At 44.0% G+C, this 14303-nt stretch overlaps 1 protein-coding gene across 5 annotated transcripts in view; it reads left to right on the forward strand.

Annotated features, from left to right (window-relative positions):
- Positions 1–14303, forward strand: part of MYO16 (myosin XVI) — a 641507-nt gene that overhangs the window by 278433 nt on the left and 348771 nt on the right. For 4 of the 5 annotated variants that reach the window (XM_079902787.1, XM_079902784.1, XM_079902785.1 and 1 more), the window contains one exon: positions 4953–5023. The exons of the other annotated variant lie outside the window; for it this stretch is intronic. In XM_079902787.1, coding sequence (XP_079758913.1) covers positions 4953–5023 — 71 coding nt within the window. The remainder of the gene's footprint in view (positions 1–4952; positions 5024–14303) is intronic. 5 annotated transcript variants of the gene reach the window in all.

The following is a 14303-nucleotide window of genomic DNA, read 5'->3' on the forward strand; positions in this document are numbered from 1 at the left end:
CATTTGTATCACAGAGTTGGGAGAATCGATGTAATTCTTGTACTAAAGTACTGAGAGCAGTATCAGACCCTACGTACTTAGAAAAGCTCAGTGTGTACTTATTATGCAAGTGATATTTTCTTCAATATATTTTTACATCTCGGTACCTTAGGCAATGTCCCGTTTCTAACCCTTAGCAGAGACATAGAATTTAGCACAGTCTACAGTCTGTGTATGTGAAGAACACGTTTCCTCATTTAGTCAAAAGTTGATTTTGTCTTATTCTTGCGCTGCACCCATGGTATTTGGGGGCAAATACCGGCCTGTATCCAGTCTCCGGTTCTGCTTTAGTTCTATCTGATAGTGTGAACCATTTGTCAGAAAACAGTCTTCTACCTAGGAAAAGAAGATGCCAGATTCCCCCTCCTTTCCTCCTGAGGCTGATGTCTGGCTGGGTGAAGGAAGGGCTGGGGCTTATTCATCAGGAAGGGAGCTCTGCGGTTGCTGCGTACAGAGTCCTTCCTGGGCGCTCTTGGCCAATCCCCTAATCCACCTCGGGGCCACTCCCCGTACTGTGCTGGTGCTTTACTCTCATAGACCCTGAGAGCCGACTGTTGAAATGTCAGGAGTTCATGAGTTGGTTGTAAAACGGTTAAACAAAGCCTGTATTAAAAACTAAAGTATAGGGCTTCCTTGGTGGCGCAGTGGTTGAGAGTCCGCCTGCAGATGCAGGGGACGCGGGTTCGTGCCCCGGTCCGGGAAGATCCCTCATGCCGCGGAGCGGCCGGGCCCGTGAGCCATGGCCGCTGAGCCTGCGCGTCCGGAGCCTGTGCTCCGCAACGGGAGAGGCCACAGCGGTGAGAGGCCCGGGTACCGCAAAAAGCCACAGGATTTTAAAAAATAAATAAATAAATAAAAACTAAAGGATATAAACTTACAATTAAGTAGATTCTAATAAAAAACGACGGTAAAGCTCAAAGCGCATCACTTCCTAATCAGTTCACTACATCTTTCTCTTTTTTATGCGCTTGAAGTTATTTACATCTCTTCTGTGTGTGTGATAGAAATGCCACAAAATTGTGAGCTGGGTCACATCTCCTCCCAACCCTGGGTTCAGCGGTGCCACATTGGTAGCTTGAGATCAACCACGGTGGGAGAATGACACCCCGAGAATTGGCCAGTGCCACAAACCAGGGCTTGATTTACTGATCTTCATGATTGTCTAGAATTAAAGGAGTGATGGAGGAAATGTTAATGATGCAGGTTATACTTAAAAATGTGTCAGTAGCCCCTGTACTGTGAACACCGCCAAAAATGTGGTAAACTATGGTTACGTTTTTCAGAAACTAATATCTGATTCAGCAAAGATGTCGCTCAGGTCATTGATAGATGGATGACGTTTTGACATCCTTCATTATTTCACTTTAATCTTACTCAGGAGTTAGGAAATCTTTTCTGTGAGGGTCAGATATTAAATATTTTAAACTTAGTGGTCACATACAGTCTGTGTTATACATTCTTCTGGACATTTTTGTTTTTTTTAATTATTGTTTTTCCTCACACACCCTTCAAGACGCAGAAATTGTTCTTAGTTCAAGGGCTGTATGCTGGTGGCATTTGACCTCTGCCACTCATAGTTTCCTGACCTCTGGCCCATACTCAGTAATGTCAATGAAAATATCAACCAAAACTTCAAGGTCACATTCATTAATTGTAACCATAGATTTGCTGTGGATACAGGAATTTTTAGTAAAAATCATCTAAATCATTCTGTAAGAATCAATTGGCTATATGGATATTACAATAAATTGTGGGCTGCACAGCCTTTATAGCAGTAAAATGTGTAGTAAATTCCTAAGTGCATATCCATCCATCCATCCATCCATCCATCCATCCATCCACCCATCCACCCACCCACCCATCCACCCATCCATCCATCCATCCATCCATCCTTCCATCCATCCTTCCATCCATCCATCCACCCATCCACCCACCCACCCATCCATCCTTCCATCCTTCCACCCATCCATCCATCCATCCAACCATCCACCCATCCATCCATCCATCCATCCATCCACCCATCCACCCATCCATCCATCCTTCCATCCATCCATCCATCCAGCAATCCATCCTTCCTTCCATCCATCCATCCATCCATCCATCCATCCATCCACCCATCCACCCACCCACCCATCCATCCTTCCATCCTTCCATCCATCCATCCATCCATCCACCAATCCATCCTTCCTTCCTTCCATCCATCCACCCATCCACCCATCCACCCATCCATCCATCGACCCATCCACCCATCCACCCATCCATCCATCCTTCCATCCATCCATCCATCCATCCATCCACCAATCCATCCTTCCTTCCTTCCATCCATCCTTCCATCCATCCATCATCTAAACATCTCCATCTCATCTCCATCTCCATCTGCCCTTGAGCATCCACAAGCACACCACTGTGGCCCACCTGCTCCTGTGGAGGTAACCCATGCATGTTCTGTGCTTTGTAAATAGTCTCCCTGAACCAGATGGCTCAGTCCCACCTTGGCTGTCAGTGCTGCCGTAGACCCCTCTTTCTGCAGTGGTGGCTCCGATCCCTGTTGTGTCCCAGGCTGGTTAGTCCATTTTGCATCCTCTGACACAGAGCCATGAACCCTCCAGCTGCACTGAATCACCCCCCTCATCTGAGCCTGAGCCTTTATTCAGTATTTAAACTGCAAGTGGGAGCAAGAGACCCGCCTCTAGCCTTTGTGCTGACCTCTCTTATTGTCTTAGTCTGCTCAGGCTGCAGACTGACAAATATACAAATATACCAGAGACTGGGTGGCTTAAAAAAAACTTTGATTTCTCACAGTGCTGGAGGCTGGGAAGTCCAGGATCAAGGCACCAGCAGATTTGGCTTCTGGTGGTACCCAGCTTCCTAATTTATAGATGACCTTCTTCTCCTTTTGTCCTCACCTGGCAGAGAAAGAATTCTAGTCTCTTCATCCCCTTATAAGGGCACTAATCCCATCATGGGGGCTCCACCCTCATTACCTCCTAATCACCTCCCCAATGCCCCTCTTCCTGATACCATCACATTGGGGATTAGGCTTCAACATGTGAATTTGCGGGGGGGCGGGGGAGGCACATACATTCAGTCCATAGCACTTACCTAAGGGATCTTTTCCTCCTTTGCTTAATATCCTGTGATCCTCTTCATTGGCCACAGAATGACTTCCAACTGCTGTAGTGTGATGTAAAATATCCTCCACAACAAATTCCTCCAAGTCACACACAGTCTGCCACTCCTAAGGGACTGTTCACTGCCCCTTACTCATCATTCTCCCACCATCCCCTACATGGTCCTCTTCACCCTCTTTATCCTGCCTTACAAATTGTACACTCATCCTTCAATGAATATTGGTAAATGTGTGTTGCTTATATCTTACACTTAAATTCAACATTTAATGATCAAAAGGTTTTGAGAAAATTTAGAGTAAACCTTAAGATATGTGTTCAGTGATATATTATTATGGGTTTCATGACTTATAGTAATTATGCTAATAAGAATCATTTAGTGAGCCTCACGCAGTGCCAGGAGGGTGGGTTAGCTTTCCCAGTGGGGCTCGGCCTCAAATCTGTCTAACCCCAAGGCCAGCGTGTCACAGATCTATATTAGGTGTAATTCACCACACGTGTGCATGGTGGATTCTACGTAGAAATCTGACAGCATTTTAGTCATGTTTTAACTATATAACATAATCTTCCTCTCTGTTTGTGATCACACTAGTACAGATTCTTTGCTGTAAAGAATAGAGAGCACCAAATAGATATCAGCTGGTTCAAGATGAATGATTTCATTTGCTAAACAAATAACTATTAGGGTAAAGGCGCTATTTTGAGTCTGACAAAACCATTGGTAAACATAGTTAATGAACCTTCTGTTGTCACGAACAGACTTTTTAAAATTAAGGGTAAAAGTATGTGAGGGAACGAGATGCGTCTGCCCTGTGCCCAGTTAGAGCTGGGAAGATGGTAGCAAACTAGAGATGGGAACACAGGGAAGATTTGGGGTGACGTAGAAAAGGGTATGTGTTCTGCCGACATTGCGGATTATGGAGAAAGTTAAAGGAAAGACAGTATGCTCAGTGAGGTATGAGTTTGAATCCGAACCATTTTGTACCGTTCTGTGTAATAAGGGACTAAAAGAGGAACTTTTGCTTTAGTTATTTGTGGACAAAGCATGAATGGCTTGTTATGAAAGCTACAATACTGCTGTTAACCGTGGAAACTGGGATCGTGTCTTGGGGAATGGATGGACCTCTTGGAGCCCGTGGCAATTTGCAGAGAATGAGACATAATCCATCTCCCAAGGGCTTTCCATGTCCTACCCAGTCCACCTTTGCTGTTCAAATGGAAACATAGGTCACTTTCCAGCTGTGCTTTTATTCTGATGCGTAACATCTGTTTTGATTTGTCTGACATTACTAATTTAGATACACATGGCTTTGGGAGAATGATGGAAACAGGGCTAAGGGGTAATTGCAGGAAGGGAAGTTTAAACAGAGTGTGAACTTTTATTGTTTTAAGCCAATAAGTCCTAATGAGTTAAAAAAAAATGAAGTGAACTAAAGCATACATGAGCCTAGTGGAGTCATTTCTTTCTTTTTATTTATTTATTTGCGTTCTATAAAGGATGCACAAGCCAGGCACTTCGAAAAAACAAATGTCAAAGTGTGTTCCCCTTTCTGAGTAATTTGCATGGCTGTAATGGGTCCTGAGGCTGACAGACCAACAAGTAAGTTTCAATGTGAACAGAAACACCCCCGCTCTTAAATACACACAAAGGTCAGATGGCGATTCGCGCATCTCCTTTGGCTTTCATGGCTATTTGAGATTTAGATACTAATGAAATGCTGCACCTTTTGATTCAGGATGTTGAAGAAGGATGCCCTGTAACTCTCCTCTCTCTCATTCTTCCAGCGCTGCGGCTCCTGAAGGAGGGGGCCGACCCGCACATGCCCATGTCTTCAGGAGGGACCCTGCTCCATCTGGTAAGAGCTGTGATGACCGGGTGAGCGTGGGTGACACCAAGTGGAAGGGGAACCAATTAGGGGCTCCAGACTCAGTAGCAAAATGCACGTGTAACTGATGATGATCAGAACGATGATGTGTTTCAAGTTAACAGGCTTGGATAATGATACATTAATATTTGTTAATTACTCACATTATAGTTCGTAAATAATGGAGTTCAAGTCTCTGCCCTAAAGAAGATGCTTTTGAACATGAATAGTATTCAACAAATAAGCAAAACAATGTTGTATCAATTATAGAGCATCAGGCAGCCATCCTTTCTTTTACTTTGACATCCTTTCTTTCACTTTCTTTATTGATCCAATGAGCTTTTACTGGTCTCTGCTTGTGGCCCAGATCGTATAAATGTGAATAAAACTTTACTACGTTCTTTTGGAAACAAGCAGGGAACGATTAAGTGAATAAACAAGTAACCACATAAACAAATAAATACAGTAGTTTTACATGCAAGAACTTTTTGCTGATTCAGTTAAGGGCAAAAATGAAGTAAAAGGGGATGTCAATAATTATTCCATTTAGTGGTCTTCAGGGCTAATTTAAAGCTTAAAACTTGGTTTTGAAAAATGCCAAAATTAACATAACATAAAAGCCTAATTGAGACTTGTCTACCAATATTTAAAAAATGCTGTATTTCCTCACCTTAGAGCAATCCATGTTAAAGGAGGTCACGCATCGATCTGATGGAAGCTTCCTAATCTGGTATTGGGTCTCAGCCTTGTCTGCCCCCTGGAATCACCTGGGAGCTGTAAGATGTCAGTGTCTGCCTCCCAGCTCCCCGCCCAGCCTGGAGATTCTGACTCAATTTTTCTGGGATGCAGATGGAACATCGGGGTGGGGCACAGCTCCCCCAGGTGATTCTAATTTACAGCCAAGGTTGAGAACCACTGCCAACAAGAGAACCTTGTGTCTGCCCAAGACTGGAGGCATCTGGGGTGCAGGCAGTCATGTGCGTGCAGAGGAGTGGAAAAATAACTCCGAATATTGATGGGGAACACCATAGAAGAACGCCAGCCATTTCTCTCCAGCATTGATTGAGATGGAAAGAGAGATTTCTGGATTCCCTTTTCCTTCTCTGGAGTGTTTTGGTTTTGAAACCTCTCTCTTTTCTCCTCCGATCGTTACGTAGCTTACGTGACATTTTCAAGGGCTCATTAGTCCTGGATCCTAGGTTTGGTTTCGACAAGCAATCTTAGACTAAGGACATGCTGTGAACAGCTTTCCATAGATAAAGATTCTCCTCTTGGTCACTGTCTTTGGAATCCTTACCAGGAGGTGCAGTACTTTATTAGGTAAGAAGCTGAGAAATAGAAGAATTAAGCTCACACAGTAGTAGATAGTACTGGAGCTTAAACTCTGACCATCTAACTATAAATACTGTAGTCTTTCCCCAGTAAATTCCCCAGTGATACCTGGATTAAGTTTTCAGACAGCAAATTATTCCAGTTGGGCTAGTGGAAGACAGACCTTTGCTTTGAACAAGTCGTGTCAGTTCATTGTTGGTATTAACCAGGAATGTAATGTATTCTTACCCTGTGTGTGTGTGTGTGTGTGTGTTTGACGGAAAGAGAGAGAAAGGAAGAGAAGTATGGCCACTTCTTCATATATTGGATTGGCCAAAAAGTTCGTTCGGGCTTTTTCTGTAACATCTTACGGAAAAACGTTTTTGGCCAACCCAGTATATGATGTATCCAACTTTAATGAGCACCTAAACCTCAATCTTCCCAGTCAGCCGAGCAGCGGTTGCTTCCTTCACCTTAAATACAGCCAGAATGCTGCCGTCCCTCTTCACCTGGATAAACCACCCTCCCTCTTCCCGGGACCAGCAGCTTCTTCCCTCACCTCCCCGGCCCCGTCCCTGTGGACCCTACAGTCTGTTTCTCCCACAGCAACCAGATCGTGTCACTCCATCAAAATGCCCCAGGAACTTCCCTTCCCACTCAGGGCAAATGCCAGAGTCCTGCGACGGCCGCGTGGAACGTGCCCACACCTCTGTGCCCTCATCTCCAGGGACCCCCTCCTGCTCTAGCTAGTCCTTTAATGTGCCCACCATGCCCCTGCCCATGTGCTTTCACCATTATTTCCACTGGAACATTCCCTCGCCGAAATCTGCATGGCTCACTCCCCCGCTGGCTTCGCCTCTCTGCTCAAAAATCATCTAACAGAACAGCCTTCCGGGGCTTGTCCCAAAGGATACGGCAACCCATTCCCACCACCCCACCATCAGCTCAACTTTTATCCGGTGGTTTGTCTCATTCCTTGTAACACAGTTGCCACCAAACAGATCATAGGCTCAGGTGATTATGTTCTGTTTCCCAGACTGTCAGCTCCAGGAGGGCTAGGACTTGGCCTCTCATCACTGTTATATCTGCAGCACTTGGGAGAGTGCCTGGCACTTAGTAGGTGCTCAGTAGATTGTCTGGTAGGCACATGAACCCGTTAACTACTTAATTAATTAATATATAATGCTGTGATAGGTATTAGGGGTGCAAAGATGCAAAACACAGTCTAACAGAGTTTAGTTTTCTGAGGGAGAAAGAAAAATAAACCATGGATTACAGCAGACCTGGAAGCAGGATAAGCAGGTGATAGAGAAAGAGGAAAATGATGAAACCACTTGGCTACCTTCAGAGGTAGTTCTGAAGCCTTTTCTCATGCTCCTGATAAGACTGAATTACTCTTGTATCTAAGGTCTCACGACACATGATTCTTGCTTCTGCTGTCGATCTTGTCACAGTGGATTGTAATTAATGGAGGATGTGCCCTTTTTCTCTGCTGCTAGACTGAATTTTCAGAAACTGTGATGTCTTAGATACTTTTATATCCTTAGCATGTGATGCATGGTAGATACTCAACACATCATAAATGAATGAATGAATGAATGAGTGGATGGATAGATGAACTGTCAGAATATAAGGATCTTTTTGGCTAATGAGAAGGTCCAGGTAACCGAGTCTAAAGGCAGTAGAGTCAGAAGAAAGAAGAAATGAGAAGATGAAGGTGATGAGGTAGATGGGAAGTGCTGCATTAGCTCTGGGTCCAATGCAAACACACTGCATTTTTATACTGTTAGACTGTGAGACTAAGATAAAGTGGCTTTGAAACCGGAATACATGTAGGTAAACTTCCTGACGGCTACAGGAATGTGGGCTCAGCACTGAGCCTCCTTTTCCCAGGATTACTGGGGAAGGGTAAGCTGGGACAAGGCGAGAGAGTGGCGTGGACATATATACACTACCAAACGTAAAATACCTAGCTAGTGGGAAGCAGCCGCATAGCACAGGGAGATCAGCTTGGTGCTTTGTGACCACCTAGAGGGGTGGGATAGGGAGGGTGGGAGGGAGGGAGACACAAGACAGAAGAGATTTGGGAACATATGTATATGTATAACTGATTCACTTTGTTATACAGCAGAAGCTAACAGACCATTGTAAAGCAATTATACTCCAATAAAGATGTTTAAAAAAAAAAGAAAAATTGCAGGTTGCCAGAGAGACAAAATTACAGGGTTTCAAAATTCCTTAGGTACTGAAAAAGGCAATTTCGCCCTCAAAAATGTGAAGCGTGAGCAGCTCTGTGCTCACCCCACCTCTTGGGCATCCTGCAGTGTGAAGCCTGAGGCTTTATCCGCGCGGAAGCTCTAATTACATAATGTTAGAGCAACGTCTTTGAGAAAGTGGCATCGTATGCGCATGCAGGGCATCAGGAATAATGGAAGTGGAAGTTGTTGAGATTCCCCAGAGTTTCACTTGTTTAACTCAGTTATTATTCACTGAGCACCTCACTGTAAGTGGAGGTCTTGGGAAGACTCCTGGTAGAAACGCCACAGTAACATTTAAGTTGGAGATTAATAATTCCCTCTGTATTAAAGGTAGACACTTGACAAACAGGTTTTAATATTTTTTCATCATATACAATCTTTAGTCTTATCATCTTTTAAAATAAACTTTCAACAGTAAGTCTGAATTTGCATGTTTATCTACTCTTCATTCAATAATTTATGAATCAAGTGTATCGTAAGTATCAGGTACCATTAGAGGGGAAATAATGCCAACAGGTAACAATATCTGCACCCTAGGATTTTAGTCTCTGTGAGGGCAATATAGAAAAAACTCAGCTGTAACTCTTTGGAAGGAACAATGCTATGTATGGAGTTGAAAACAGAATCACATGGAACTTTGCTAAAATGCTGTCCAGAGTTTTACGTTATGACTTTTCATACATAAGCTATGAAGAAGGAGCTCCCGGTTGTAAGGAAACCCTCTTGCATGGAGTATGAAATGCGAGTTCCTTTGATTCTGTGCTGTGACAGCAGGAGACCATAGTGAAGCTTAAGTGAAATACATTAGAAATAGGAAAATCTTCTTTCTTTTACCTGGTGAATTCTCATTTTAACATAAAGGCAGGCATTTAAGCAGTGGAGTTCCACATCACTGATGAAAACAAGCTGCATTGGATGTGCAAATATGCCCAAGATATTTGGTAAATGTCACAAGCAGATTAGAGAATAGTATATATATTACACTCAAGACAGGTAGACATGGTGGCAGGGAGGAGAGCAGAGAATCTTTTCAACAACTGTGAAAATCTTGAAGAATAGACAAGGAATTTTTAACAGTGACAGGTTGGGGAGGAGACAAGATCTCATTTTTTACTCTTTTACATATAGCTTGAATGTTTTAAATAATAAGCATGTATGTTTCACATAATGAAAGAAATTACACTGTCGTGGGCCCGGGGTTCAGTCCCTGGCTGGGGAACTAAGATCCCACGAGCTGTGCGGCATGGCCAAAAAAAAGATGAAAATCAAACAAATGAAACAAATTAATACAAAATACTTCTTAGAACTATGTTTTTTTTAGAAGCTTAAATTCTAAAAGTTTCGATCACTATTCTATTCTTACAAGAATATCTGGGTCTCCGAATCGGGCTGTTCTTCGGGCTTTCTTCTAAGTTTCTCTGAAGTCTCAGGAGCTGTAAGAAGCAGAGATAATTAGCAGTTTACTACAGCAGCAGCAGTTCAATGGCTTCATATCTTTAAAATCAAGCAGAAAATATTATGCTATGAAAAGAAGCAGAATATTAGCACTCTGGAGACAATGTTTAAAGGAATATCTTACTTTAGAAACCACCTAGGTATTCAAAGAACAAAAAGAGTCCCTACGTGGAAGTTATCCATACTTTGCCCTGCTTGCCAGAGCGTCTGGGCATTGACCATGTAACTCCTTTGCTTTCCCAGGAAAACAAGGGTAAAGGTTGCAGGGGTACCTTCTAGCAAAAAAATGAATCCTACCAGAAGACAACATGCCCTCTCCAGGGGCTTTTCCTGGGGAGTTCCTTGGGGAAGGTGGAATGGGGGGGAACATCCATCCAGGACAGTGCAGCAGAAAGAGAGGCAAACGAAGAGGCAAGAGAGGACGATGTCACTGAGAGAAAGAGAGCTGGGCCGTTCTGATGTCTGGTGAGACTGCAGGATGCTGCAAGGTCCTGGAATGGGAAGTAGAGTTGCCATTGGCTGTGAACAATGACCCCTTTATGTTTTTTCAAGGATGTGATTTAAGATTCAAATTCCCGACTGTGCTTTGCTTTTTTTTTTTTTTTTTGCGGTACGCGGGCCTCTCACTGTTGTGGCCTCTCCCGTTGCGGGGCACAGGCTCCGGACACGCAGGCTCAGCGGCCATGGCTCACGGGCCCAGCCGCTCCGCGGCATGTGGGATCTTCCCAGACCGGGGCACGAACCCGCGTCCCCTGCATCGGCAGGCGGACTCTCAACCACTGCGCCACCAGGGAAGCCCTGTGCTTTGCTTTTTAAAATCCCACATGCCGCGGAGCGGCTGGGCCCGTGAGCCGTGGCCGCTGAGCCTGCGCGTCCGGAGCCTGTGCTCCGCAACGGGAGAGGCCACAACAGTGAGAGGCCCGCGTACCGAAAAAAAAAAAAAAAAAAGTCCCACATCTCTTTGGTCCATGAGAATCATGGCATCATAACGGGAAAGTCTGAGTCCAGGATGTAGATCAGTATCCAGCTGGATCCTGAATGAAAATCATACCTTTGTTCTGCAAACCGTGGGTGCATTTTTATTGTGATGGCCCACGTGCATGACCTAGGGGGTGAAAAAGCAATGGAAGAGCAAGCTGTGGAGATCCTTGGAAGGCCGTCAGAAACCGAAGGGAGTGACTTTTCCATTTTGAGTAAATAGATCACACAGAACTGGTTCATTCAACATCAATTATAAAGAAGAAAAATTCCCAAGTGAAGTTACTGGTGAGATTTTTGTTTTGTTCTGTTTTGTTTTATCTGTGCAACAATGGAATTCTATTTGTCAAGAATCAGAACCCTTTCTTACAGGGTGAAGGCAATTAGACACAGACTTCCTGGGACTGTGCTCCCCTCCAACAAAATTTTCAATCAACCAGCATTGAAACCACTGGTGTGGGTCTTTCTAGGAGAATTGGAGTGTCGCATCCTGAAAGGTTCTCCCTTAGGGAAGTATGAAACTCCCCCACTCAGAGAGGCCTTCCTTAAGCAAACAGTTCCAATCATTTAATTGACTCTCTAGACATGCCAGGTTTCATGAAATCCCACGAATGCCTATTTTCATCCCTCCTCAGTGTTTTTCAGACTGTTTCCTACTCTGGGCTCTCCTCTGAGGCAGCTGCCTGGCTGACTGGACTTGCGCATCTTCTCTCTCTTTTGACTGCCTCCTTTGACTGCCCCCTTGAATGTAAGCTGTTGATTAGGGAGGACATCTAGTTCATAATACCAACCCTCTGGCTTGGCGTATGGTGGGGATGTGGCAGGTCCTCAGTGGATATGTATTTAATCAGTGGGTTATGAATGTCTCAACCCCTGCCCCGTAATCCTCGTGTTCCCATACTTAATTGTCCAGTTCTTACCAGGCAGCTGGGGACCCTCTGCTGTGACTCTGTAGAATGCTCTGTACACCCTCCCTCTCATTGAAATGTACTGTCTGTTTCTCAAGGGTGATTACCATGTCATGGTCCTTTACGGTTACATTGCCAAGCACAGTGCCTGGAATACAGCATTGCCTAATAAAATCTTGGCGATTCACAGCGAAGCAAACCAGTGTTGCAGCTGAAGGAGCAGAGTGTACGTTCACTGAAAAGGATACCAGTGTTATTAGGAGTTTAAAATTTCAGGATGTGCATCAGGGGTACATCTGAACCCCTTTAGCAACGACCTGTTCCATAATTAGAGTCTGGTCCCATTGGCCGGAAGCTGTGCTGTTTGGAATGCCGGTGGAAATAATAACTGTACTTCAGTGCAGTATTCTGAATAGTTTATCTATGGCAAGGTCATCTGGAGTATAAATACTTACCAGGGAGAAGATACATGCAAAGCAAAAGTGATACGAAGTATATTCAAGATGACACTGTAATGCATACGATCCTTCAGTGTGATATAGTGGCAAAGAAATGGAAGTGACTTGGCAGAGATCCAAGCGCTGGCTGAAAAGGACGGCCCATGGGATTGACCCTGAATGCACAGGACCATATGGAAGTTCCAGAGTGATGTCAAAAATTTTGGAAATTGCAACAGATTTGAATTCGTTTTGCTACTGATATAAATCTCTACCTCTCTGCCTCTCTGTATCTCTCTCTCTCCCCTCTCTCTGTCTCTGTCTCTTTCTCTCTATCTCTGCCTGTCTCTCATTGTAGAAATGTTTCTGAACCGCTAAAAACCCATAAACACAGGACAAGAAAATGGAACTTGGCTAATCCAAGTTGACTGTGTAAATCCTATTGCTTCTCCTCCCCCCAGAGCTGCCAGGCGGTGCAGAAATACATAGTTTTTAATATCAGAACGACACCTGGCACACGGTATCCACTCAATAAATGAATCTGCATCAAATTGGTTGTTGTCCTAGTACCTCTTTGCTGGTCTCCTCTGTCCCAACGGCTTTGTAATCAACACAGAGGAGGGAAAATAGATACTGAAAATAGATAATCATCGAGAAAGCTTACGTTACAGTAGATCTGACTCCAGTTTAAAAAAAAACAAACTGGCAACAGATAACTTACAGTTGTGAACCCTAGGATTTAGTGTGTGAACACAGTGTATATCGAATTTTTGATTTTCTGAGGGTAGATTTCAGGGTCGTTCAGGACATACTGCTCCCTAGCCAACCAGAACTCAAACATATAAAATACCCCTTATGATAATGTGGGGGGAAAAGACAACACATTTGAAGTTTAAAATTGTCTTTATTTGTGATTTGGTTTCTATAGTTTTCAGAGTCTTTGGGGCTGAATCGATAATTCGCATTGTAGTGGGTTTTTATACGTTGAGAAATACCACCTTTGTTTACAAACTTAAAAATGAGTGAAAGGATGCATTGCCAGAGAAATTGTGAACCACTGAGCTGGTGTTGAAAGTGTAAGTGGTCACTTTCTAACTGTGGTCAATTCCATGAACGTCTCAGAGGAAGGAGCTATCGGCCATGTTGTTTTCTAAGTGTACCCTAAGAGGCAGAATGGAATATTCTGGTCACGGATTGGGACTGCAGAATTTAATATTTCATCGTGGAGCTAATCTTGGTCATGAGGAATGGGCAACTAAAGTACAATATAGGTGAAGATTCCTGAGTACTGGAAGGAAGACATTTTAAACTCTTGTATAGGGTGGGTGACCCAATGTACCTGATGCCTCATTGTTTGATGGTGCTCAAAAGTGGAGCAAAGACCGTGGTCATGGTTCCTAAACCTTTGATGAAGGCTTGGACCAGGTTGGGGGAAGAGCATTGTATGTAAGGACAGAGTGAATCTTAGAAAGAAGCACGTGAAGGTGAACATGCAGTGATCTAGAAGAATCAATGATAAGCTGAGAAAATAATCCAGCTTCTTCAGGGTCCTAGGAAGGAATAACTTTACCTGCACAGGGGAAGGCTCCAGGAGAGATGGTGTTTCCAGAGAGATAGATTTCCACTTAGGTTCTCTGGACATTTCCCGATGAGGAACGTTTGCTTGAAATGGACTGTTCCAGAGGTCCAGTAGAAGGAAGAGTGTGTGGACATGAGGCGCCTGGGGGGCAGGTTGGTCAAGGGGCTTCAAAATTCAGGACAGGCTTCATGGCGTGTGCCTTGTACTTAGAAGGGCCCAAGCTTGCTTTCATGCTCTGCTGTCGCCATCTTTAAATTATTAGGAATATTTGAATAAAGGGCCCTCTATTTGCATAAATTATGTAGCTAGTCCTGCTTGGAACTTCAAGAAGGAGATGACAGTGAC

The sequence above is a fragment of the Stenella coeruleoalba genome (genome assembly GCF_951394435.1).
Source record: "Stenella coeruleoalba genome assembly, chromosome: 18".
NCBI lineage: Eukaryota > Metazoa > Chordata > Mammalia > Artiodactyla > Delphinidae > Stenella > Stenella coeruleoalba.